Here is a 24,885-nt window from a genome sequence, read left to right on the forward strand (position 1 = left end):
CATCCTTCAGCCTCCCGGCCTTCCCTTATCGCATTAGCCCGTTCTTCCTGGCCAGACCCCAGAGCTCTCTCTGTCCCTGACCCTGAAGTCACCTCTCCATCAATAGAGAGGAGAGGGCCCAGCCTCTGTCGCCTGCCCTGCTCCCCTTGGGGACCCGAGCCCGTTCTCTGACCCCAGCTTGGAGGAACTCGGTGTTGCCAGGCCGGGGAGGGAAACAATGGGCCTTCCGGAGCAGGATGACACCCCCTCCAGTCACAATTCTGGAGCAGCAGCGTGGGAGGGAAGATGGAGGGGCCCACCCTGGGGCCCGTTAGTCCTTAGCTCATCCCCACCCCCCGAACCCCGGGGAACCTTTGGCACCCCCAGACGCCCAGGCTGGGTGAAGGAGGGCTGAGAGCGCTCCCGACGTCCCAGCTACACTCGGACACGAGCCACTTCGTTTACAGGTTTAATGGTCAGAAAAGCCTGCGCGATCGTGGTCAGAGATAGGGAGGCCCTGCCAGGCTCTCTCTTTGCACCTCAATAGAAACGATGTGGTGGCCGGGTACCATGGCCAGGCCCAGCACACGGGGTTCTCCCGCAGAGAAGGAATCTGGAAAGAAGGGTCAAGAGCATCAGGGAGGCAGGCCAGCATCGGTCCCGCCCCTTCTAGTCCCAGAAAACTGGGGTGCAGCGGCTGGTTGGGGGGGGGGGTGCCTCGCGGTGAGGGCTCCGCCGCATTCCCCGGGCACTGACCCGACGGTTTGAGGAACTCCTGCGCCGAGCCCAGGATGACATTGCAGTCGCGGTCGGTGCACAAGAAGCAGCCGACCAGGGTCCGTCCATCTGTCATGCGAATGCGCATAGTCTTGTTGAGCAGCGCCTCCAGCTGCTGCCGGGCCCGCGCAGCCGGCGAGTCCTCGCGCTCCCCGTCTGAGTCCTGCGCGGGGCGGGACACGCGCTGAGAATGCGCCGCCCACCCACGGAACCACAGCTCCCGACAGCCCGCGGGGCGCTCACACCAAGCCCAGAGGCTGCCGGGAGCTGCAGTTCCCCCTTCCGTCCCCCCATCTTGCTCCCCGGCTGCCCCTCAATCCCAGCACTCGAGCCCGCGCTAACCCCGGCGCTGGAGCTGCTTTGACGCCGGCTGCAACAACCGTTCTCCTCGCGTAGCAGCATGGTTGGTCCGGCTCCGGCCATTTGCCCCCGGGCCTCCTGAGGGCCCTTCAACTTCTTAAGAACCTTTCGGGTCCGGTGATCCGAGATCTCGCGAGTGCTCCCGACCTCTTTTCTTTCGCGAGATCACCGCTCCTCCTCTTAGTCTCCTGGGCAACTGCAGAGATCTCGCGAGCTTCTCTTCTCCGACGCTGAGGCTCGCTGAGGTCTATGGCGCCGGATGTCTTAACATATCGCGAGAAGTTTTGCCTCTTTAGTTTTAGACCTAGCCGTTAGGGACCCTGGAATTAGCGAGAATACCTTTTTTCGTAATCGCACTCCACCCCACCCTCCCTTGCTTTTGCTGCCTCGCGAGGCAGTCAGTCCTAAATATCCCTTTGTAGCCCAGACCACTCTGAAAACGGAAGGTGTTCGCTTTCGCCCGGAACCCTTGAGCACGCAGCCCGAGCCCTTGAAAGCCAGATTCGGACTACGTTTCCCGTGAGCACGCGCAGCCCACGCTCCGCCTCCTTACCCGCGCAGTGTTTGATCTCGGTGGCCGGTGGCCGGAGAGGGACAATGGTTTCCATGTCAGCAGATAAACGCGCTCGCGAGGGGGAAGAGATGCAGTGAGTGAGAGCGTGCCGAGAGCGACGAAGCAACGGGAGATGGTGGCCTATAGTGCAAGAGCCATGCCGCGCCGAGGCCTAGTGGCCGGGCCAGACTTTGAGTTTTTCCTGCGTCGGTATTTCACGCCGGCCGAGGTGGCCCAACACAACCGGCCGGAAGACCTTTGGGTATCTTACCTGGGATCCGTGTACGACCTGACACCGTTGGCTCAGGAGTATAAGGGTAGGGGCTGCGCTCTGGGCCAAGGCCAGGGCGTACGTTGCGGGGGGGGGGGGGGGGGGGGGGGCGGTGCCCCGTTCTTGGGTGGCTAGCACTGACTGCGGCTGCTCCTTTCCCAGGAGACCTGCTGCTAAAACCCATCATAGAAGTCGCAGGCCAGGACATCAGCCACTGGTTCGATCCGAAGACCAGAGACGTGAGTTCTGCTGGAACCCGGGGTTGGGGGGGGGGGGCGGGGGTAGGGACACCGGAGAGCGGGGTGGGGAGGAGAAGCCGGGGCTGGCCGGTGTCGGCGATGGTGACTGCTCCGAGGCCCCTCCCCGAACGCCGCTTTAAAGATCCGCAAGCACATAGACCCGCTGACCGGCACCCTGAGATACCGCACCCCCTGGGGCCGCTTTCTGCACGTCCCGCCGCAGCTGCCCCGTTCCGACTGGGCCAATGATTTCGGGAAGCCCTGGTGGCAGGGGTCGCGTTATGAGGTGGGGCGGCTGTCCGCCAAGACCCGGAACATCCGCATCATTAACACGCTCACATCGCAGGAGCACGTGCTGGAGGTGAGAACTGGTGCCTGAGGGCAGGTCGGAGGGGACCGGGGAACCCCAGCAAATCGCCAAGGAGATCTTCAGGCCCTTAGATCTCCATGACCAGTGGGAGCAGTGTCTTCTCCCCCTCCAGGGGCAGAGGGGGAGAGCAGACCACCTAGGTCTCCAGGGTGGGGAATCGGAGGCGTGGCCCGATCACGGGGTACAGAAGCCCGGGGCACAGTTCAGGCACCTCAGTGATGACGGTCCTGAGAAGCTCTTGCGGTGCTGTGTTTGGGACAGTGACTGTAAGCAGACTCTCTTATTAGTGTACTCGATTGTAGGGCTGAGGGGAGGCAGCAGTGGCTGTGACCCTTTAAGGCTGTTTGTTAGAAGTGGCGGCCATAAGGACCATGACGCTTGGGGGCCATTCACGGCATGCTTCCTCTTGGGGACCGTGAAGTGCCTAAAAATACTGTCTACCGAGGGAGGCTCTCTGATCCCAGCTCTATCATCTTTTGGGCTCCTGGCCTTTGTCTGGGGGCGTGTGCGTTCATTCCAGAATTCCGGGGGTGGGGGGTGCTTTCATGTTCTGCAGGTGGGGGCCCTGGAGTCGATGTGGGAAATCCTACACCGCTATCTCCCCTATAACGCACATGCTGCCAGCTATACGTGGAAATACGAAGGGAAGAACCTGAACATGGAGTATACCCTGGAACAGAACGGGATCCGGGATGAGGACGAAGAATTTGACTATCTCAGTATGGACAGCGCACCTTATACACCCGCGATACTGCTGTACTTCAACGATGACCTCACAGAACTCTAGGAAGGGAGATATATGCTCATGTAGACTTAAGATATGTTTTGAGCTTGGCTGCTTCTGTGTCCTGTAGGAAAAGAGGTGGGTGTGGCGGTGCTGGAGCCAGACGCCCTTTCTGTTCCGGCCGCTGGCCTGGGGTTCCCCATGTGTCTCCGAGGTGCCCACGTCCCGTTTCCCAGGCCCGCTACACTTGGCTCTGAGAAAGCCGGAGAGCATGCGAGAAGCGCATGAATTGATTCCCAGGAACGATCCAGAAGGTGCGGGATCTCGGATTAGGGAGACGTAGAAGGGGTCAGTCAGAGCTCAGGCAGAACTGTCCGACGGTCAGAGAGAGCGAGGTCCCCCACGGGGATGAGCGACGGAAGAAGCTCGTGGCAGCGAGGGAGACGGGCCGGGCCGCAGGGAGACAGGACCTTCCCCAGGCGGGAGCAGGAAGTGTCGGTCGCTGGCCAAACAAAACTGCCTTATTTCCCTTCTGAAGAGCGGTTGGCAGTCGCAACCCAAAGGGAAGAAAGGAAGCGAGCGGTTGGCAGGTAATTCAGGCTAGATCTTACGCTACGGGCTTCGTTTGCCCTGCTGAATACGACGACCCTGTAAGAGGGACACCATCACCGTAAGGCTCTGGAAGCTTAGAAAGACTTTTTGTCCCCGTTCGGCTTTGTTAAGCGATGGATGAACCCGGCGGCATCCCAGCTAGCCAGTGGAGGGGAGCTCCCGAGGCTCGGCCAGGTTTAGTGGCACGAAGGCACACTACTTAGTGGCTGGGGGACAAACTCGAGAGAGCATCTCACCGTCCGAGGCTTGCTGGAGGGACAGGACGCCGGAGCCCTACTGTGTGGTTTGGTTGGTTTCTGCAGTTCCGGTCTCTGGGAGGGAGTCAGCAAGAGTTCTGCAGTGGCCGAGCGGAGGCAGGGGGGAGGCGGGGAGGGCTGCCAGCTGAGCAGGAGCTATGGAGGCTGCTTCCTGGTTGATCCCAAAGCAAAATTTTCTTCTTTTTTAGAGGAGAAGAGGTAGATGCGGACCGGCCACAGGGAGAACGAGTGGAGGAAGGGCCTTTAGATGGGGGACAAAAAGCAGGCAGTCGTGACGGGCCTGGGCCCCTCAGGGAAGGAAAGAATGTCTGCCTTGCAAGATGGCAAGCCTTACAACAGTAATCTAGAGAGGAGCTAATGAGGTCAGGAAACTCATGTGACCGAGGGACAGCCAGCGTGGCGGGGGAGCAGTGGCCAGATGTGTCCCCTTCAACCTCAGCAGGGGCGGGGAACGAGAATGACAGACCGGTGGGCTTCCTGACGGTCGCAGGCCCAAAAGAACTGGGGAGAGGTGCGTGTACCTGCTGGCCAGGGGTGCCGGGGCCCGAGCAGGGGACCGTGAGGCGCTGGGCGGGCCGCCGAGGTGCTTTCTGAGGGGCCGGCTGGGAAAGGCATGGACGCAGGTGGAGACAGGTGCTGGCCTCGGCCCTTTCTGAGCTCCCCGTGAGACCGAGGGCTTCCGCTCAGTCCCTTGTAATGCGAGAGGGGCCGTGAAGTATCTGGATCTTTCTGATGTTTGGTCCACTCTGGGGTTGTTTCACATGCGTCCAGTTAAACCGACGCCTCAAGAACCCGAGCCAAGCGGCTGCCCTGGGGCCTGTGCCTCCGGGAGGGGCCCACCCCTGCCCCCCTTCCAGAGTCTCCTGCCTCAGTGTCTCCTGCCAGAAACACACGCCTCTCCTTGCACCCTGGTCACTCTCCAAGTCATTCCCGGCTCCTACATGTCCCTGGAATCCATCCTCTTTCCGCTTCTGCCCCCACACACCACAGTGTGAGTGAGCTCTGGAAACCAGACCGAGGCCTCTGGCTTTCCCCCTTCAGATTCTTCAGCGGCTTCTGGTTGCTTTGGGAATAAAGCCCTCGAAGTCCAAAGATGCTGTGTAAGCCGGCTTCTGCCCATCTTGCAAGTCTCACCTTTGTTCTGTGTTCCAGCTGCACGGCTGTCTCGCAGTCCATGAAATGTGTGCCTGCCCCGGAACCTTCACGCATGCTGTTCCCTCTGCTTGCACACCCTTCCATCTCCCACCTAGCTGAATCCTCAATGGTTCTTCCTCAGGAGAGCTTCTGGGGTTTCTTGGTGTTGAAGTAAAGACTCTGCTAGATCATTTCTTAACGCCACACACATCTCAGAGTACTTCCTACAGTTTAAACTTTAAAATTATGGATGTAGTTGGCTGGCTGGCAGCTAGAGAGTAGAGACCATGTATGTCCCCCCCTGTTCACCGCTGTGTTCCCGGTGCCGGGCACACAGTTGCTGCTCAATAAATTTTGATGGTATGACCTCAGATGTTGAGTGAATTCATCCGTCTGGAATAACTAGTGGATGGGATGTTGTGTCCTGGGAGGCAAGTGAGGCCACCTCCAGCCACAGGCTTCTGTCCTGGCTCCCTCGGAACCAAGCCCAAGCCCTAGGAGCCTTCTCACCAGATTTGGGGGGAAACCTGTCATTCCCGCGGACGGCCACCAGGTGGCCGTACTCGCCTACGGGAGTCGGCGGCGGGGGCGGGGCGGCTAAGGGAGGGAAAACCCTGGCAAGTTCTAAAAAGGTTACAATGAAAGGCGGCCCCGCCGGAATTTATAGGTGGGAGGGAAGGATCAGAAAAGAAGTTAAAACCACATGGCTACTATTTTATTAGCTCTGGTTTTACTCCTGTTCTAGATTTTTTCCACAAGCTCATGCCAGGAAAGGAGCGCAGTCTGAGAAGTAAAACCCACGGGACAGCCCAAGGTGGGGGTCTGATTACAGGGGTGGGTGTGCTCGGTAGATCGCAGAGCTGCGGGAAGGGATCGACACCCCACGTTTCAGAGAGAATACAGCACACGGGTTTATGAACACGTATGGGCTTTAGCGCGGACGCGAGTAGTTTTTCACGAGGCACCACTTGGTTCTCTAAATACCCAAGGCTGGGTATTTGCGGGAGGAGTATGTAAATAACGCCTGGGCCTAAAATCTAGAAAGTAAATAGCACTGAGTGTAGGGTCCAAGTCCTCTCCTGGCGACCTCTTTGGTTGTGGAGGGAGGCGGGGGGGGGGGGGGGGGGGGGGGGGGGGGGGCGGAATACCGAAAGGAAAGCTGCCTGTCCTCAGGAAACCACAACAGACTCGAAGGGACTCAATGGGCAAGTTTCCCCTGAGCCCTGCTCCCTAAGCGCATAGCACCAGATAATAAAGACCCGGGTGTCCCCCGCAGGGAGCCTGCCCGCTCAGTGGGAAAAAAGACACACACACACACACACACACACACACACACGGAAAGATAAATGAAAACAGTACATGATAAAGGACCAAATTATGGCATAGAAAAAGTTTCCACCCTCCTGGCAAATCGCAAGTGGATTCTTAACCTGGATCTCCAGAAGGGCAGAGGTAGTTTCTAAATATGGTGGGGTGTGTGTGCGTGTGCTTGCGTGTGTTTGCACGTGCGTGCAAGCTCAGATACGTATTATTTTGGAGAAGGGTGGGTGCTATAACTTCCATCGGTCTCAAAACGGCCCGACCCCCTGCCCCTGAAATAGTAGACTCCCCCCCCCCCCCCCCCCCCACCAATTGAAAGACCTCCGGAAGCGAAATATCAGAGGCGACGATAACCACGTGGTCCCGGGATTCCGGCCACCTGTCTCCGTGCTCATCTGTTACACCTGTGTTGCCACAGCAGCCAAGCCCAACGCCGTAAGCCCTCGGGGCCAAGTTTATGGCCAGTCGGAAACATTTTCCTACCGTCCGGAATTCTGATCTGGACGTACCTCGGAGCTGAGTGGGGGGATCTACCCTTCAGGCTTGAGCCTAACACCCAGTCATGACGTCAGGACGAGTTCAATGCTCCCAGCCCGCCCAGCGAGTTTAGGTCAACCACACAGAGGTGTCGATACCGGGAGAACGGCCACTTGCTGGCGGAGCAGGGAGCGCAGGTGGAGGGGTTGGTGGTAGAGAAGCAGACAGAGTTGGAAGCCTGGACCATCCTGAAAGTCGAAGGTTAGGCATTCCAAATACGAACAGGTACGCCGCCCGAGGACCGGGTCCTCTAGGCATAAGGGAAACACTCAAAACAACAACCGTAAAGCTGTGTGTATGTGAAGGGAGGTCGCCTAAGAGGGGTCAGGGGTAAAGAAGGCCGCGATGAGGAGCAAGGCGGTGGAGAGACCGCTAGAACGAAGTCCCCCTCTCACTGGGAAGGGCTCAGTGGCCGCCTTTTGGAAGCTTGCGGTTTAGTGGGAACTCGGGTGTCCAGCATCCGTCTGACCTAATCACCCCGGTCTGTATCCGCAACGGCCACGTCGTGCCTGGCACAGAGGGGTAATGCCTACCTGCTGCAGGAATTAACCGTACACGTGATCCCCGCTGACATGTGTGAACCCAGGACCCGAACAGACCCACATGATGTGATGTCCCCTGCCACTTGCCGGCTCCGTGTGGGGGGAGCCTGCGAGCCGTGGGCAGTAACACCTGTGCTCATCAATGGCGCCCGCCCTCCTGTAGAGCAGTGAGGAGGCTGACATATCCCCCTTGTCCTTTATCTATGTCTTTTTAGGTTTTATTTTGTATTTGAGAGAGAGAGCGAGCAAGCAAGCAGGGGAGGGACAGAGAGACGGAGACAGAATCCGAAGCAGGCTCCAGGCTCTGAGCTGTCAGCACAGAGCCCCACGTGAGGTTAGAACCCGTGAGCAGTGAGGTCATGACCCGAGCCGCAGTCAGTAGCTTAGCCATCTGGGCCACCCAGGCGCCCCATCCCCTTGACCTCAGAGGACAGCCTGGAGAGAACGTATTTGGCTGCGTATCACAGGGGGTCGACTGCCGGGGCCTAACTACAAAGAGTGAGTTTCTCTCAAACGCGGAGTCTGTGGTGTAGTAATTCTGCGGGCCGGGGCATCGGGGTCTCCGGGAGCTCTTCTGTCGTTCCCGGGGTCATCACCTTTCTGCTGTTCTACCGCTAGCCTGCACGGTGGGCAGGAAGGAGGAAACGGGAAGGAAGGTCGCGTCTCTATCGAAGCAAACATCTGACCTTTGGCCACAGCTCACGGGTAGGAAGCGCGCTCCACGGGGGACCCTTGGCTGCAAGGGAGCTGGGACCCCGTGTTTTCTACTGACGTCCACGACACGGGCGGGGAGCACCACCCTGGACGGAGGGTACGGATACCGGCTAGGAACCAGGGATCCTCCCGCAGTCACGCTCAGGCGCTGTATTCATCCATTCGTTAGCCAAAAACCAATGTCGTGCCAGGTACTGTCTGGGGCGTTGGGGACACAGAAGGGAACGAGGCAGGCGAGGCTCCTGCTTCACTGGGACTTAACGATCTGGCGGGATAAACGAACAAACGACAAGATCGTCTCAGATGGTACTAAGGGCTATATGCTAGGTACGCCTGTGCTCACACACGCACAAACATATATAAATACACACACGCACACATGTGCTAAAAGTACTATAAGAACAGAGACGCCAGGGGCAGCTGGGTGGCTCGGTCGGTTCAGCGTCCGACTTTGGCTCAGGTCACGATCTCAAGGATCGTGGGTTCGGGCCCCGCGTCGGGCTCTGTGCTGACAGCTCAGAGCCTGGAGCCTCTCTCAGATTCTGTCTCCCTCTCCCTCTGCCCCTCCCCTGCTGATGCTCTGTCTCTCTCGAAAAAATAAACATTAAAAAAACAAAAATTGAAAGCCCTCGCCTCAAATCCAAGGGCAGGGCACAGGCCTCACTCCTCAGAGGGAAGAGGGGCAAAGTTACACGGTGGTAAAAGCATGTTGGATGTGGGACCTTACAGTGGCCATTTTGGGGGAAAGCCTTACCCTTGTCCGGGAGGCCCTGCAGGCCCAGGCTCTTGTGTCCCGAGTTGGCCTTTCACTTTCGGGCCCCCCCGCCCCCGCGCAAGCTCTCTCCTGTCAGGGCCTCCATGTTTCTCGTCCTCAGCATGGAACATTCCACCCACCGCTCAATGTCTGGCCAGCTCCTGCCCCTCAGAGTCTCTGCCTACGTGTCACTCTCTCAGGGAAGTCTTTCCCGATCCCTTCAAATATGGCAAATATCTCATCGCACCGTCTCGGGTTGCCTCGCAATGAAAGGACTCAGTGTTTCATTCACTGTTTAACGTCCGTTCCCCCTCCCTTCTTAGACTCGAAGCTCCGGGAGGGCAGCCCTCCCGTCTCTTATCTGCCGCTAAACACGCAGCTCCTCGCTCAGTGCTCAGCCCAGGGCAGTTACTCAAAGTTCAGAAAGTGAACAAATGGGTGAAAAATGCTACACGCGGGCTATGAAGTGCCTCGGGGGACGTCGCAGCCCAGTCTGGGGAGGTCAGTGGAGGCTTTCTGGAGAGGCGTCTCCTCCGGCCGAGACCTGAAGGACCAGGACGAGGGAGCCGAGGGAGGAGGCAGGGGAGGGTAAGGAGAGTGGGGAGGACAGGCTTCCCGTGAGGAATAAATAGCACAAACACTGCAGAGTTGGGGGTACAGAGAGCTCAGGAACAGAAGGCAAAGCTAAGAGACAGGAGGCGGGGGAGGGTGGGCGACGAGGGGTGTCGAGGCCAGACCAGGTCGAAGGAGGCTTCGTGCACCTGGCTGTTGTTTGTGTGCTGAGATATAGTTCACACACGATATAGTTGCACGCCTTTCCGAGCGTGCAAGTCAGGGTTCAGGGTTTTCCAGGGAGAACGGCACGATCAGACTTGCATTTTAAAGACGTGACTTGCCCACAACGTCCAGAGAATGGACTGGAGGGGAAAGCGGGAGGGGAGAAGAGGGGAGACGGGAGCCCACGCCACTGCCGCGGTCCAGGAGGGACATGGGGGTGGCTGGGACGGAGTGGCGCTGGAGCTCGGAGAAGACAGACTGAAGACAGAATTGTGCGGCTCAATAATTTCCCGGGAGCACGTCTGGGGCAGAGGGAGGAGACAGGGGAGGATGATGAGTCTGCAGGTGGACAAGGGGCTCCGACTAGGGAAGAAGGGGGTGTGTGGTGAGCCGGTGTCGGGGGGTAACTCTGGGGCGCAGATGCAGATGTCCCGATCTTCCTGGCTGCGTGGCTCTGGGCTAGACTCAGCGGTGTGGGGATTGTCAGCTGAGTCACTGTTGCCAGATTCAGGGGTGAAGTCACCTTGGGGAATGACGGCGAGGGGCCGGGGGCGGGGGGGGGCGGGGAAGAGACTCAGAAGGAAGAGCCAGAGCGGCGAGGGTGACCGGGGAAAATGGCGCCATGGAAGCCAAAGAGAGTATCTGATGGGGGGTTGGGGTAAACAGTGTGAAACGTTCCATGGAGATCAAGGCGAGGACTTGATTGTCCGTGGACGGAACAAGCAGCAAGACAGGAGTCGGGCTACGGTTGGATGAGGCGTGAACGGCCCAGGGGCTGAAGGAAGCCGACCACGGAAGGCTCTGTGACCATGCACAAAATGCGTTCCTGTCTTGAGATTACGTTTCTTTTTAAATTTTTTTTTTTCAACGTTTATTTTTGGGACAGAGAGAGACAGAGCATGAACGGGGGAGGGGCAGAGAGAGAGGGAGACACAGAATCGGAAACAGGCTCCAGGCTCTGAGCCATCAGCCCAGAGCCCGACGCGGGGCTCGAACTCACGGACCGCGAGATGGTGACCTGGCTGAAGTCGGACGCTTAACCGACTGCGCCACCCAGGCGCCCCGAGATTACGTTTCTTTAACTGTAAACTATGAACAGTAGAAATAAGGTTTCGCTAAGGATAACAGGCATGCGCCAGGGCGCGGTCCCTCCGAGCGGGAGATCAGAGAAGGTAAGGTATGGAAATGTGCCCAGCAGCACGAAAGGCCCTTTGAACAGGCACCCCAAAACGTGAGTTGTCTCTTCCTTTCCTTGTGCCAGCCGCTATATATTTAGTAACACACGCTTCCTGTGGGATTTCCTGAGACTCGGCATTATTCAGCATCCAGGTGACCTGTGTCAAGTTCAGGGACTGGGCCGACCGTATCTGCGACTCACGTTTGGTTGCCAGCCCAACAAAAGTGCGCCTCCATTAGGAGAACTGGGTCCAATGACCCGTGGATTGTCTCCTATGGTTCCCGAGCGGGGCTTATGTCTGGGAAGCGGGACAGAGCCCGGATCGGGGCCAGCTGTCGGGAGCAAGAGAATTAGAGCCAGCCCTTTGCTCCCTCAGTTTAAGGTGCCGTTCATACCTCAGGTCGCCGACGCTGTCACCTTCGGTCACCTCCAGTGAACCTCTTGGAAGTGAGAAATGGCCAACAATGTGACTGTTCAGAATACTAGCTCCCAACTATCGAGTGTCTTCGAGTCAGCACTTTCTTAAGTGAGCTCACGGAATCCTCACCACGACCAGGTGAGGGAGGCAGGGGTACCCTGCCTCACAGATGCGGGGCTGAGACCTGAGGGCTAAGGGGTTTGCCCGAGGTCACGTAGTGAATGGAAGAACTCGGGACACCAGGTGCTACCTGACCCCAGAGCTCAAATTCTAACGGGGTTAGGGGTGGACAACTTCATTCCTTGGCTCTGGAATACATTTTTGGAGTTACACAGTTTGGGGATGTAGAATCTTTAAAAACAAAAAACAAAAAACAAAAAACAAGTGATTTTAAGTTGCCAATCGTATCTAATTTAGTCCAAAATTAAAATGACCCTCATTCAGAGAGCTAGATGGCGAGAAGGCCCACGAACGGGCCAAGGGGCAGGAAAAAGCCGGCTTGGGGTCAGCATATACCATGGCAAATCTAGAATCTGAGAGACAGCCAGGAAAGATGTCAGGGCAATTCTGCTCCAACAGCCAGGGCTTGACATTACATGGCATTTGCAGCCGGCCAGCCAAGGCACAAGCGTTAAGAAATTGTTAAAAGGGAAGCGTCAAAAGGGAAGAAAGGTTTGGTTTTTGTCGTTTCATACAGGACCATTCTGTTTCCATCACGGTGGTCAATCAAAGCAGGTCTAAAGGAAGCAGAGAAGAGAAGGACAATGATTTGTGGGAAAGACAAAGAGCAAGGGAGAGGATTTAGCTAAAAAGCCAGCAATTGGGGCGCCTGGGTGTCTCAGTCGGTTGGGCGTCCGACTTCGGCTCAGGTCATGATATCTCACAGCCCGTGAGTTCGAGCCCCGCGTCGGGCTCTGTGCTGACACCTCGGAGCCTGGAGGCTGCTTCGGATTCTGTGTCTTCCTCTCTCTCTCTGATGCTCCCCTGCTCACACTCTCTCTCTCTCTCTCAAAAATAAACATTAAAGAAAAATTGTTTTTAAAAAAGCCAGCAATCGAAGTAGAGGCAGATGTGAGATCACAGAAGGCAAGCAAAGACCATTTCCAGAAGGGCGTAGCAAGTTAAGAACTCAGAAACAGCCTCTCTGTCGGCAACCAGGAGGCTGTGGATAGCCTGGTGGCAGTGGCTTCAGAGGACCTGGAAGGCGAGAGTGGTCAAGTAGGACAAAGAGGATGCAGCGAAATACACAGGCTTCGTGCCCATGTCTCCGGGGAGCTCTCTCTGATGTTCCGTCTCCTGGAGAGAGCTGATAAGGTCTCCTGCCGGGGTGGAAGGTGGAGGAGGTGTGGCAAATGTGAGGACGCTTTGGAAAAGTGGCCACGGAGACCTGAAAGAAAGCGGACTAGGGAAAAGGATTTCTGAGCCGGGACGCCGGTGGGCACGGTCATGGTGTTCTCTTCAGCAGCACTCTGCACACCGGGTGTGAGGGTCACGGTTAGAGGTGCGCGGGCAGAGGCTCAGGAGAGGACACGACACTGGCTGGGATGACAGACCACAGACTCTACGTTGGACAGGGAAGGAGGTGAGGACCCGGTAGGGCCCGATGAGGGAGGGACGAGAGTGTCTTATGGGTCCGAGAACAACAGAGAAATGAGCTAGAGGGACAGAAAGTTGTGGGCAATGCGGGGGGGCTTGAACCCAGTTATTTCAGAAGGTGTAAGTCCTGAGCCACCTCCACCGGTGTGGAATGGACCGAAAGGCCTCTGGGCAGGGAGTCAGGGGCGGGACTGAGCCCGTGTGAGTCTGTAGTGAGTGAGGGGAAGGATGAGGGCAAGCAGATGCAGCCTGAGGGTGAGGTGCAGGGCTATACAGCCCACAGGAGCCTTGGACAAGGGCCTGTCACCTGACACGCGGGAACCTGGGATCAACCGCTGGTGTAAAGAAATAGATTCCTTTACGTATGTGGTTTCCAGACGGATCTGCCACGTTACCAACCTTTGTAACCAAATGTTTGATCCATTCTCCTATCTTCTCTCTTTCCATATACTTTTAATTTTTTTTAAGCTTAGTTTTCTTTTTCATCGCAGAACATGTGTTCTTTACAGAAAATTCCAGGTAGGCAAGCATAAAGATGTCAAAACAAAAGCACTCTTATTCCTATCACTCAGCAGAAACCAGCGTGAACATCTTAACCACTTCCTCCTAGTACTTTCCTATCTGGCTGCGATTATAGTACATATATGACTTTATATTGCTTTATGCAACTAACGTTAGATCTTAAGTTGTTAAAAAGGAATCAGGATAGAAGAACAGTGGTTTTCTCTAGAAGGGGCACAGACTGGGAAGACGCTGGAAACTTCTATGGTGGTAGACATATATATTAAAAAAATTTTTTTAATGTTTGTTTTTGAGAGAGAGAGAGAGAGAGAGAGAGACAGAGCACGAATGGGGGAGGGGCCGAGAGAGAGGGAGACACAGAATCGGAAGCAGGCTCCAGGCTCCGAGCTGTCAGCCCAGAGCCTGATGTGGGGCTCGAACTCACAAACCACGAGATCATGACCTGAGCTGAAGTTGGACACTTAACCGACTGGTGCTGGTGCTTGACGTATTTTATATCTTTACCTGGCTGGTGTTCGTACAAGAGTACGCGTATGTAAAAACTCAAAATGTACACCTGAAAAAAAAACCCAACCAAACAAAAAACAAAAAGAAATTCGATCATAAGCATTTGCTCGTGCCATTTTGTCAATGTGGAAAAAGCTTAACAATCACTAAATCTAGAAGAGTATACAGGTATCAGCAACACAAGAAATGACGGGTGTTGGCAAGGGTCTGGAAAAAGGGGAACCCTCATGCACTGTTGGTGGGTGCGCACACTGAATCAGCCACTCTGGAAAACAGTATGAAGGTTCCTCAGAAAGTTAAAAATAGAACTACCCTACCATCCAGCAATTGCACTGCTAGGTATTTACCCGAAGAATACAAAAATGCTAATTCAAAGGAATCCAATACCCCGAAGTTTAGAGCAGCATTATCTACAATAGCCAAACTATGGAAGCAACCCAAGTGTCCATCGACTGATGAATGGGTAAAGAAGATGTGGTACAGGGGCGCCTGGGTGGCTCAGTCGGTTAAGCGTCCGACTTCAACTCAGGTCACGATCTCGCGGTCCGTGAGTTCGAGCCCCGGGTCAGGCTCTGTGCTGACAGCTCAGAGCCTGGAGCCCGTTTAAGATTCTGTGTCTCCCTCTCTCTGACCCTTCCCCGTTCATGCTCTGTCTCTCTCTGTCTCAAAAATAAATAAATGTTAAAAAAAAAAATTTAAAAAGAAGATGTGGTACATTGTAGATACAATGGAATATTACTCAGCCATAAAAAAGAAGGAAATCTTCCCACTGGCAATGAAATGGATGGGGCTAGAAAGTATTATGCTAAGCAAAATAAGTCAGTCAGAGAAAGACAAATACCGTATGGTTTCACTCCTATGTGGAATTAAAAAACAAAAACAAATGAGCAAAGGGGAAAAAGAGAGGCAAACCGGGAAACACACGCTTAACTATAGAGAACACGCTGGTGGTTCCCACGGGGGAGGGGGATGGGGGTGTGTGTGAAGGGGCTGATGGGGGTTAAGGAATGCAATTGTGACGAGCACAGGGTGATGTACGGAAGTGTGGAACGACTATACCGCACACCTGAAGTTAATATCACGCTATCCTGGAATTGAAATTAAAACTTAAAAAACAAAAAAGAGTACACGGGGGTCCACAGCACTCTTTCAACTTTTCTGTTGGTTTCCTTCCCACCTCGATTCACCCGGTATCCTGAATTTTATGTCAGTATTTCCTTGCTTTTTCTTTGCGATTAGTTCCCTTCCACCTAATTGGAAAAATTGGAAAATTTTCAAACCTACAGAAAAGTTGAAGGAGGGCTGTGGACACCTGCATACTCTCTTTGTTCGTTTCGTAAGTTCAAAAGGTTGATGTAACGTAACATCGACCACGAAGAATATTACAATGAACACGTGTGTCCATCATCTGGTTTAGTAAATATAACAATAGTCATATTTTTTAAAGCCTCGTCTGATCTTCTTTTGAACTTATGAAATAGTTCTCAATAATAGGTAAAAATTTTAAAAACCTCCATAACATTTTAATGGTTTCTAAAAATTCACCCATAAAATTCATGATTTCTTTTGAAAAACATTTTTTAATGTTTTTGAGAGAGAGAGAGAGAGAGAGAGAGAGAGAGAGAATCTGAAGCAGGCTCCAGGCTCCGAGCTGTCAGCACAGAGCTCGATGTGGGGCTCAAACTCACGAACTGTGACGTTGTGACCTGAGCTGAAGTTGGACACTTAACCAACTGAGCCACCCAGGCACCCCTAAAATTCATGATTTCAAAGTGTACAGGTCAGAAGCTTTCAGTATAAGGTTTACAAGATTGCATGGTTGTCACCACTACCTAATTCCAGAACATTTTCATCATGTCCAAAAAGAAATCTCATACCCGCTGGCAGTCATTTCCCCATTTCTTCTCCCCTCAAATTCTGGTCAATCACTAACCTGTTTCCTGTCTCTGTGAATTGATCTATTCTGGGCATTTCATATAAGTAGAATCATACAATATGTGGCCTTCGGTATCTAGTTTCTTGCACTCAGCATGATGTCGGCTAAGTTCTTCCATGTTATCGTGTTTATCCCTACCTCACTCCTTTTTATGGCTGAATAATATTCTACCGTATGGATATACTGCTCTTTGCTTATCCATTCATCGGCTGATGGGCATCTGGGTTGTTTCCACTTTGGGGTTATGATGAATAATGCTCCCACGAAGATTCACATACAAGTTGTGGTGGGGACACACATTTCAATTCTCCTGTGTGTACACCTAAGATTGAAATTGCTGGGTCGTACGATAACTCTGTAGTTCATGTTTTGAGGATCGGTCGGCGATCTTCTTGCCCTCCAGGAAGCACCTGGCGATACTGGTCATGCTTCTTTCCAGAAGCTGTCTCCTTGTTCCACGATAACACTATCTGGTGCACCTACTACTCTGACAACTTCTGTTTCTTCCTTTGGCTTCTCTTCTCCCCTGCCCATTCTTCAAAGTACCCCCAAGTTCTGGCCTCTACTCTCCACTTGATGTGCTAACCATTCTTACTGTTTAAAGAGGTACCGACACCTACTAGAACTTTCTACCATGAACTTACCCCCCCCCCCCCAAGCCTGATGGGGTCAACATACTACTCGCTAAGTACTTTCTCAATCAACATAGACCGCCCTTCTTCCCTCTATCTGCTCCAAATTTTAGTGATCTCTTGGGGTCTACTTCAAATACAACTACACACGAAAGTTCTTCAGTGATCCCCCTCTCCCTACCAAAATCTTTCTTCTCTGAATTCTCAGATTTTATAGCCCATAGCAATTATCACGACCGCATATTGTTGATTAGTGTTTCTGATCTCAAAGGTCTCTCCTCCCTCCACCTTGCTGATCCTTTGGTCACTAAAAAATTTCCAGGCTGCTTTAAAAGATGTACTGTGTGGGGCGCCTGGGTGGCGCAGTCGGTTAAACGTCCGATTTCAGCCAGGTCACGATCTCGCGGTCCGTGAGTTCAAGCCCCGCATCGGGCTCTGGGCTGATGGCTCAGAGCCTGGAGCCTGTTTCCGATTCTGTGTCTCCCTCTCTCTCTGCCCCTCCCCCTGTCTCTCTCTGTCCCAAAAATAAATAAACGTTGAAAAAATAAATAAATAAATAAAAGATGTACTGTGAAAAAATAAGCTTTCCAGTGTAACTACTACAGTTTCTCGTATATTCTTCCAGGAATATTCCCCAGATATTTACATATTTTTTTCTTTCATCAATGCTATCATTATAATATGTTCTTCTATACCTTTCCTTTCTTCTCTTTGTACCTCAATTAGTTTTTTTCTTAATTTTTTAATGTTTGTTTAGTTTTGAGAGAGAGAGAGAGAGAGAGAGAGAGAGAGAGCATGAAGAGGGGAGGGGCAGGGAGAGAGGGAGACATAGAATCTAAAGCAGGCTCCAGGCTCAGCTGTCAGCACACAGCCCGATGCGGGGCTTGAATTCACGGACCATGAGACCATGACCTGAGCCGAAGTCGGATGTTTAACTGACTGAGCCCCCCAGGCGCCTCTACCTCAGTTAGTTTTTAAACTAGAACTGCACTAATGTTTTCAAAAGTTTAATTTCCATTACATCCGCTGATTATACTTTGCTTATGTATTTTTCTCCTCAAAAAACTAGATTAATGAAGAATAATTACTTTACAGAAATCATACTACTTTTTAAGCCATTTGGTTTCATTTGCTAAGGTGATCACGAGGCTACTTAAATTTGTTTACACAAACAATAAATATTTTCTCATTGTAAAGTTCAGAATTCTTAAAAAAATTTTTTTTTCTTAAACATTTATTTATTATTGAGAGACAGAGAGACACAGAGCATGAGCAGGGGAGGGTCAGAGAGAGGAGGAGACACAGAATCTGAAGTAGGCTCCAGGCTCTGAGCTGTCAGCACAGAGCCCAATGCAGGGCTCGAACTCACGAACTGTGAGATCATGACCTGAGCCGAAGTCAGTCACTTAACCAACTGAGCCACCCAGGTGCCCCTAAAAATTCAGAATTCTCAATAGAGGTAAATATTCCCCTTGACTACTCTTTCCCAAAAGTGGCCACTATTCCCTATTTGATACGTCCAGAATTAAAAAAAAATTTTTTTTAACATTTATTTTTGAGAGACAGAGCGCAAGCAGGGGAGGGGCAGAGAGAGAGGGAGACACCAAATCTGAAGCGGGCTCCAGACTCTGAGCTGTCAGCACAGAGCCCGACGCGGAGCTCGAGCCCACAAACAGTGAGATCATGACCTGAGCCGAAGTCAGATGCTCAACTGAATGAGCCACCCAGGTGCCCCTGTCCAGAATTTTTAAAGGCATTTATAGATAGGTTAGATAGATAGATGACAGATAGATAGAAACGTATCTGTAGAAACATACAGCATTTTGTTTCTTTGAACATAAACTAAATGATATGATAATGTATATATAGTTCTGCAGCTTGCTTTTTGCCATTCAGTAGTAAAGAATCTTACCACATAGATGTAAATCGTTTTCTTAATTTCTTTTTTAAAAAATTTTTTTTCATTTATTTATTTTTGATAGAGACAGAGCACAAGTGGGGGAGGGGCAGAGAGAGAAGGAGCCAGAATCCGAAGCAGGCTGTCAGCACAGAGTCCGACGCGGGGCTTGAACTCACAAACTGCGAGATCATGATCTGAGCCGAAGTCGGACGCTTAACCGACTGAGCCACCCGGACGCCCCGTTTTCTTAATTTCTTAATTGCCGTTTTCTCATATTTCTTAATTGACTTAGCTGGTCCTCACTGTTGGAGATCTGGGGCATCTCCAATGTTTTGCTATTCTAAGCAACGCTGTAATGAATATGTCTGCATGTTTGACCTTATATACACCCAAGTGCGAGGACTGTTTCTCAGGGTAGATGGTAGGAGGTGGAATTCTGTGTCAGAAAACATGTAACTTTGCAAGTGTCCTAGAGGGGCAGCAGGCTGGCTCAGTCGGGAGTCAGGGTCATGAGTTTGAGCCCCGGGCTGGGCAGACACATTATGAAGGAGGAGGAGGAGGAGGAGAATGAGGAGGAAGAGGAGGGGGAGAGGGAGGGGGAGGGGGAGGAGGTGGGGGAAAGTAGCGGCGGCAGCAGCACAAAAGTGTACTAGATACAACTGAATGGAGTATTGCCAGTTCTAGTACAGTTGTAACAGGTAGTAAGTCATATATGTGGCCATCAATTTCACGTACTAGCTCCTTTAAAACCCAAGGGCATCTCATTGGCCTTGACGTCGTCTCGTCTCGTATATAGTAGAAAGAACACCAGACTAGAAATTGGAAGATAGGCTCAAGTCCTGGTTCCGTCCCTACCAACCAACTTGATCCTAGGCACTCCTTTCAACATCTGGGCCCCCGTTTCTACACCTACAAAATTAGATGGAAGCTCTGTTTCCTAAAATATGGTACCTACACCATCGGTAGCGGGCAAGATGCTGTTATTTTCCCTGATTTTTGTTTTAATAATGACTTGTATTTTAAACTAAGTTAGGAAGTGATTACCCCATCGAATCAAGGATTTATAGATATTATTATTTCTCAGTAATATGCAATTTACTTAAAAAAATTTTTTTTAACGTTTATTTATTTTTGAGACAGAGAGAGACAGAGCATGAACGGGGAGGGGCAGACAGAGAGGGAGACACAGAATCGGAAACAGGCTCCAGGCTCTGAGCTGTCAGCACAGAGCCCGACGCGGGGCTCGAACTCACGGACCGTGAGATCGTGACCTGAGCCGAAGTCGGACGCTTAACCGACCGAGCCACCCAGGCGCCCCTGAAATTTACTTTTTAAAGGGTATTTGTTTGGGGCGCCTGGCTGGCTGGGTTGGAAAAGCACATGACTTGTGATCTCGGAGTTGCGAGTTGGGAGCCCCACGTTGGGTACAGAGATTACTAAAAAGTAAATAAATAAATAAATAAATAATAGAAAAAATTTAAAGGACATCTGTTTAACTTAAAAGTGAACTGGCTTGAAGGAAAATAGCACGCATCTAACAGTGTAGGTGGTCGGCAAGTAGGGCACATCATGAACAGGATACATTAAGAACTGAAGTTTCTTTCTTTGCCAAATCAAGAGGTTAGATTAAAGCTGTAGGTCCCAGGGGCGCCTGGGTGGCTCAGTGGGCTGAGCATCAGCTTCGGCTCAGGTCACCATCCCGTGGTTCGTGGGTTTGAGCCCCACATCGGGCTCTGCACTGACAGCTCGGGGCCTGGAGCCTGCTTTGGATTCTGTGTCTCCTTCTCTCTCCGCCCCTCCCCAACTTGCGCGTGCGCTCTCTCTCCAAAAATAAATAAATGTTAAAAAAAAATTTTAAAGCTATAGATCCCAGACTTTTGGATTTCAAGAACCAGAAAAAATGTAAAAAGAAAACAAAAAAGTTAGTGATCAACATGGAGTTGGGGACTTTTTATCGTCCTAAACACATCAATGACAACAACAAATATATGCCCATCACCATTATTTAAGACAGATATTTAAAATGTTTTGGATTATAAAACAAGTGCATGTTGAAAAATTCTCCAGTTGTACAGAAGTATGAAAAGTCATTCCCTTTCTCTGCCTTCATAAAGTCTATTATGGACCTCCTTCCATTAGAAAGGACATTTTTAACAAATTTATAATTAAATACATAAGCATGCATATATGTAACCTATTAATACATATGTTAGTATATGTATTAATAGTATATTATATAGTATATTATATATATAAAATGTATATAAAATTATATATATATATACATGAAATGTATTATCTCAGGGCACCTGGGTGGTTCAGTCAATTGAGTATCCGACTCTTAGTTTCAGCTCAGGTCGTGATCTCACAGTTTGTGGGATCCAGCCCCGTATTGGGTTCCCTGCTGATGGTGTGGAGCCTACTTGGGATTCTCTCCCCGCCTCCCTCTCTGTCCCTCCCCCAGTCGTGCTCTGTCTCTCCCAAAATAAATAAATAAACTTAAAAAAAAATGTATAATCTCAAAACAAAGGACAGATCTTCTCCGCAAAGGGCAGGTGGCAACCTTACTTAGCCATTTGGAAGCCACTGGTTTAGATGATCTTCTCTCTAAAATTCCATGATTAAGTCTAGGATATCCTCAGTACTTCCATGACTTCCATTATTATCACCAATCTATATATTTCAAAAGACAATTAGGACCCTCTTTAACACTTCCTTGAGTGGGAAATCACAGATGGCAAAGTGCTTTTTCAGTCCTTTGACCTGCCTGTACCACGAGCGCACGTCTGTGCTCTACCAATCACTGTCACTGGTTCCCTACGTCAGAGTTGTAACCTGGGGTCCACAGATCTCAGGGTGTTCGTAACACTGTGAAAACATATGTGGTATTTTGCATACACCAGCTGATCCTGGAGCATGAAGGTCAGGGGCGCTGACCCTTCGTGCCGTAGGAAATCCGCGTACAACTTTTGCCTCCCCGTAAGATAACTACCAATAGCCCACGGTTGACCAGAAGCCTTGCTGCTACCATTAATGGCTGATTAGCCATGTTTTGTCTGTGTGTTATATACTGTGTTCTTACTATAAGGCGGTGAGAAAATAAAATGGTATTAAGAAAATCATAAGGAAAATACGTTTACAGTCGCGTACTGCCTTGATCAGTACCGTAAGTTTACGTCGCCCGTTTACAAGATGAATCATCTGTCAGTCCCTGTGTCAATACCGTCCGACAGGGCACCGCACGCCATCAATGCGCAGGACTAATACTGGGCGTCAAAAATGAAAACGTGACATATGGTCTCCAAGTTTTTTTGTGCGTAAGTTTGAACTTTCAAAAAGAGATTTGTGTAATATTTTAAGGTAGGAGATGATAAAATACACTAGTAGCTACGTGTATTTTGTGCATTCATCTAATGCCCTTTGCTTAATTTTGTCGATGTTTCTAGGCCATGCAGTGCATCCCCAAGTTTTCTCAAATGATCCCACATCTCCAAAATATCTTCGATATACTTATTGAAAAAATCCAGGGGCGCCTGGGTGGCTCAGTCAGTTAAGCGTCCGACTTCCGCTCAGGTCACGATCTCACAGTTCGTGGATTTAAGCCCGCATCCAGCTCTGTGCTCACAGCGCAGACCCTGGAGCCCGCTTCGGAGTCTCTGTCTCCCTCTTTCTGACCCTCCCCCACTTGCCCTCTGTCTGTCTGTCTCTCTCTCTCAAAAATAAATATTAAAAAAAATAATTAAAAAAATGTACATATAAGTGGACCCGCACAGTTCAAACCCACGTTGCTCAAGGGTCAGCTGTATACTGTTTTTCTGGGGGAAGGGCTGATAACTTTCTATGAACCAAAAAAAGAAAAACAGAAAACAAAAAACAAAACTAGAAACACTTGCATTGGGTAAGTTTCTTGCTTTGGCTTTAAAGAAATAATCTTCTTACGGCTTAGGAGTCCCTTACAATTTTCTTCTAGTTCTTTCTCGGGGAGGGGGCCCTCCAATTCTGGTTTGCATTGGACAGGCTGCGTGCCGAAGGTCCTTTTTCTCACCTCAATGGTCTTCTCATTAAAAACAGGGACGCTTCTCCTCTGCCAATTAGTTAGTCATATGGCACCTTAACTTTGTATTTGGTTTTTATTTTTTGAAGCACAGAAAGATAGAAAAAGGCAGGGAAGTGGTGTCCACTTTGAAAGCGACTAGCAGCCCAGAGACAGTGAGACATACAGGCACAGAGCCTACAGACAGACAGAACAGACAGGTACAGACAGACAGAACAGACAGGTACGGACGGACAGAACAGACAGATAAGAGAAAGAGAGGAGCCTGAAAACGCAGCAGAGACACGAGAGTGGTGTAGACAGACGATGGCAGACAGACAGGCTGGCAAGGACAGAAAGGAGAATGAGTGACAGAGAGGCGGGAGGGAGCACCAGGCAGGCCGGCAGGCGTAGAAAGAGAGGGAGAAGGCCGAGCAAGAAAGGAAGAAAACAATAAGGAAAGCGGGAGAACGACGTGGGAAACGGCGTTCCATGCCACCCCGGGCTCTGTGCCTGAGAAAGTGTGGTCACATACATTACTGCAGGCAGACAGGGAGAACCCAGCAGACAGATGGGGTGATGGAGGGACGCAGGCCAATCAGACGGAAGAGAGGGAAGGTGGCCAATCAGAAGGAGGCTAGAAGGCAGCCCAAGACAGACACTTAGGAGGAAAGACAGAACCGAGAAAAGAGAGGTGAGAGATGGAGGGAGGGGAAGAGGGGAGAGACGTGGACACGGAGGCCGAAAGAGTTAAAATCAGGAGTCCAGGCAGTGAAGAAGCAGACAGGGAAGAATAGTGCATTCTCAGTAAAAGTTTCACCACGGTCTTTCCGAAGGGGCCTGGATGGAGCCTGTGCCTTTGTTTCCCCCCACCTCCCCCCCCACCCCTTCCCAGGAGTTAGCATCACCATCTCGGAGGTGACGGAGGAGAGGAGCCCAAGGAAGGAAGAAGAGGGAGAAAAGTTTTTGTGAGAAGCAATTTCTTAGACTAGAGGAAGACAGACTCCTTGGACGGGCCGAAGTCAACAGCCTGAGGGTGCTGCTGGGCCTAGAAGGATCTAGAGTCACATGCCTGTAAAGACTTGGGGGGAAGGCAGAGCAGGCCCCCATGCACAGGAGCCTGTGCTGACTAACCGGACCCGTGCGTGCACCTGTGGGCGCTTCCCCGTTTTTTTTCTCGCTTAATCCACGGTCGGTGACGAAGGGCCGGGGAGCTGTGCCCTCTCCCAGATAGCCTGGCGTGCAGACGAGGGGCCCTTGGGGGGGAGCGGGCCCTTCCAGAGCGTGCCGCACTGGCAGGAAAAGCGCGCTTCTAGCGACCGATCAAAAAGACAGGTGCCCGAGAGCAGACTCAAAAAGATAAGGGACAAGAGGTGGCAAGCCAGGTGAGGCAGGAAGGCCTATGGACAGACTGACAGAAAGAAGCATCCAGAAGGACTGGGAGAGGAGGAGGAAGGAGCGCGGCCCAAAGCGAGGAGGCTTGTAGACGTGTAGCCCCGTCTCTGGAACAACGTCCAAGAAATGAAGAGTAGTGAAGCCGGCCTCAGGGAGAGGAGCAGGGCCCGGGGGAGAGGGACAGGAGGGAGGCTTCCTCTCCACAGGGTACTTCTAGCCCTCGAAAAATTCTGTACGTGTGTGTGCGCGCACGTGTGTACCATCTACTCAAAAGTGGGGGCGCCCGGGTGGCTCAGGTGGTTAAGTCCCCGACTCCCGATTTCAGCTCCGGTCATGATCTCCCCGTCCGTGGGTTCGAGCCCCGCGTCGGGCTCTGCGCTGACAGCGCGGAGCCCGCTTGGGATTCTCTCTCTCCCTCTGTCTCCGCTCCTCCCCTGCTCACTTAACTCTCTCAAAAGAAATAAATACACCTTAAAACTCAATAAAAATTTAAAAAGTTGAGTGACGAGAGAAGACGAGAAAAGAGAAAGTGAGCGGAGATGTGGACAGCAAGAGGCAGGCAGGCAGACAGCCGGGCCAAAAGGCAGGCAGACTCTCTGAGGGACCAGAAATACAAGAAGGGAAAGGGATGGCCGGCACGAGGGCGAGAAGTGAGAAACGGTAGGGGTGGAGGGGGTGGGGTATGGCGAGAAGGCAGGTAAGGCTTTGGGGCCTGGGGGTCACTGCCAGGTGCGGGGAAGAGCGACCACCGCCATTGACGGGATGCTGATACTGCTGGTATTGAGGAAGCCAAGGGGGAGGAGGCCGACGTGCAGTCAGACTGAAAAGATACAAGCATTAACCAGTGGG

At 51.8% G+C, this 24,885-nt stretch overlaps 2 protein-coding genes and 1 long non-coding RNA gene across 6 annotated transcripts in view; 1 reads left to right on the forward strand and 2 right to left on the reverse strand.

The window, feature by feature from the left end:
• LOC123602983 (cytochrome b5 domain-containing protein 1) lies at nt 1-5,647 on the forward strand. Of its 2 annotated transcripts, none has more exons than XM_045487348.1 (5): nt 1-446; nt 1,539-1,986; nt 2,103-2,179; nt 2,322-2,540; nt 3,106-5,647. In XM_045487348.1, exons 2-5 carry the CDS (start codon nt 1,803-1,805, stop codon nt 3,334-3,336), a joined length of 711 nt encoding a protein of 236 aa, XP_045343304.1. In that variant the 5' UTR covers nt 1-446; nt 1,539-1,802; the 3' UTR covers nt 3,337-5,647. The 2 variants fall into 2 exon arrangements, with proteins under 2 accessions (XP_045343304.1, XP_045343305.1); XM_045487349.1 differs by lacking the exon at nt 1-446 and having other exon boundaries at nt 1,548-1,635; nt 1,733-1,986.
• NAA38 (N-alpha-acetyltransferase 38, NatC auxiliary subunit) lies at nt 436-1,209 on the reverse strand. The gene is made up of 3 exons (XM_045487353.1): nt 1,099-1,209; nt 736-919; nt 436-592 (listed from the first exon to the last, which is right to left on the reverse strand). Exons 1-3 carry the CDS (start codon nt 1,177-1,179, stop codon nt 480-482), a joined length of 378 nt encoding a protein of 125 aa, XP_045343309.1. The 5' UTR covers nt 1,180-1,209; the 3' UTR covers nt 436-479.
• The window catches only part of LOC123602990, a 25,247-nt gene continuing 3,709 nt past the window's right edge, over nt 3,348-24,885 (reverse strand). Inside the window, exon 3 of one of the 3 annotated variants that reach the window (XR_006714666.1) lies at nt 3,348-3,805. This is a non-coding gene — a long non-coding RNA (uncharacterized LOC123602990). Of the gene's footprint in view, nt 3,806-14,006; nt 14,190-19,272; nt 19,518-24,885 lie in introns of those variants that run through there. The other 2 variants (XR_006714667.1, XR_006714668.1) reach the window with 2 other exon arrangements.

Source organism: Leopardus geoffroyi, chromosome E1 (genome assembly GCF_018350155.1).
Source record: "Leopardus geoffroyi isolate Oge1 chromosome E1, O.geoffroyi_Oge1_pat1.0, whole genome shotgun sequence".
NCBI classification, from domain to species: Eukaryota; Metazoa; Chordata; class Mammalia; order Carnivora; family Felidae; genus Leopardus; species Leopardus geoffroyi.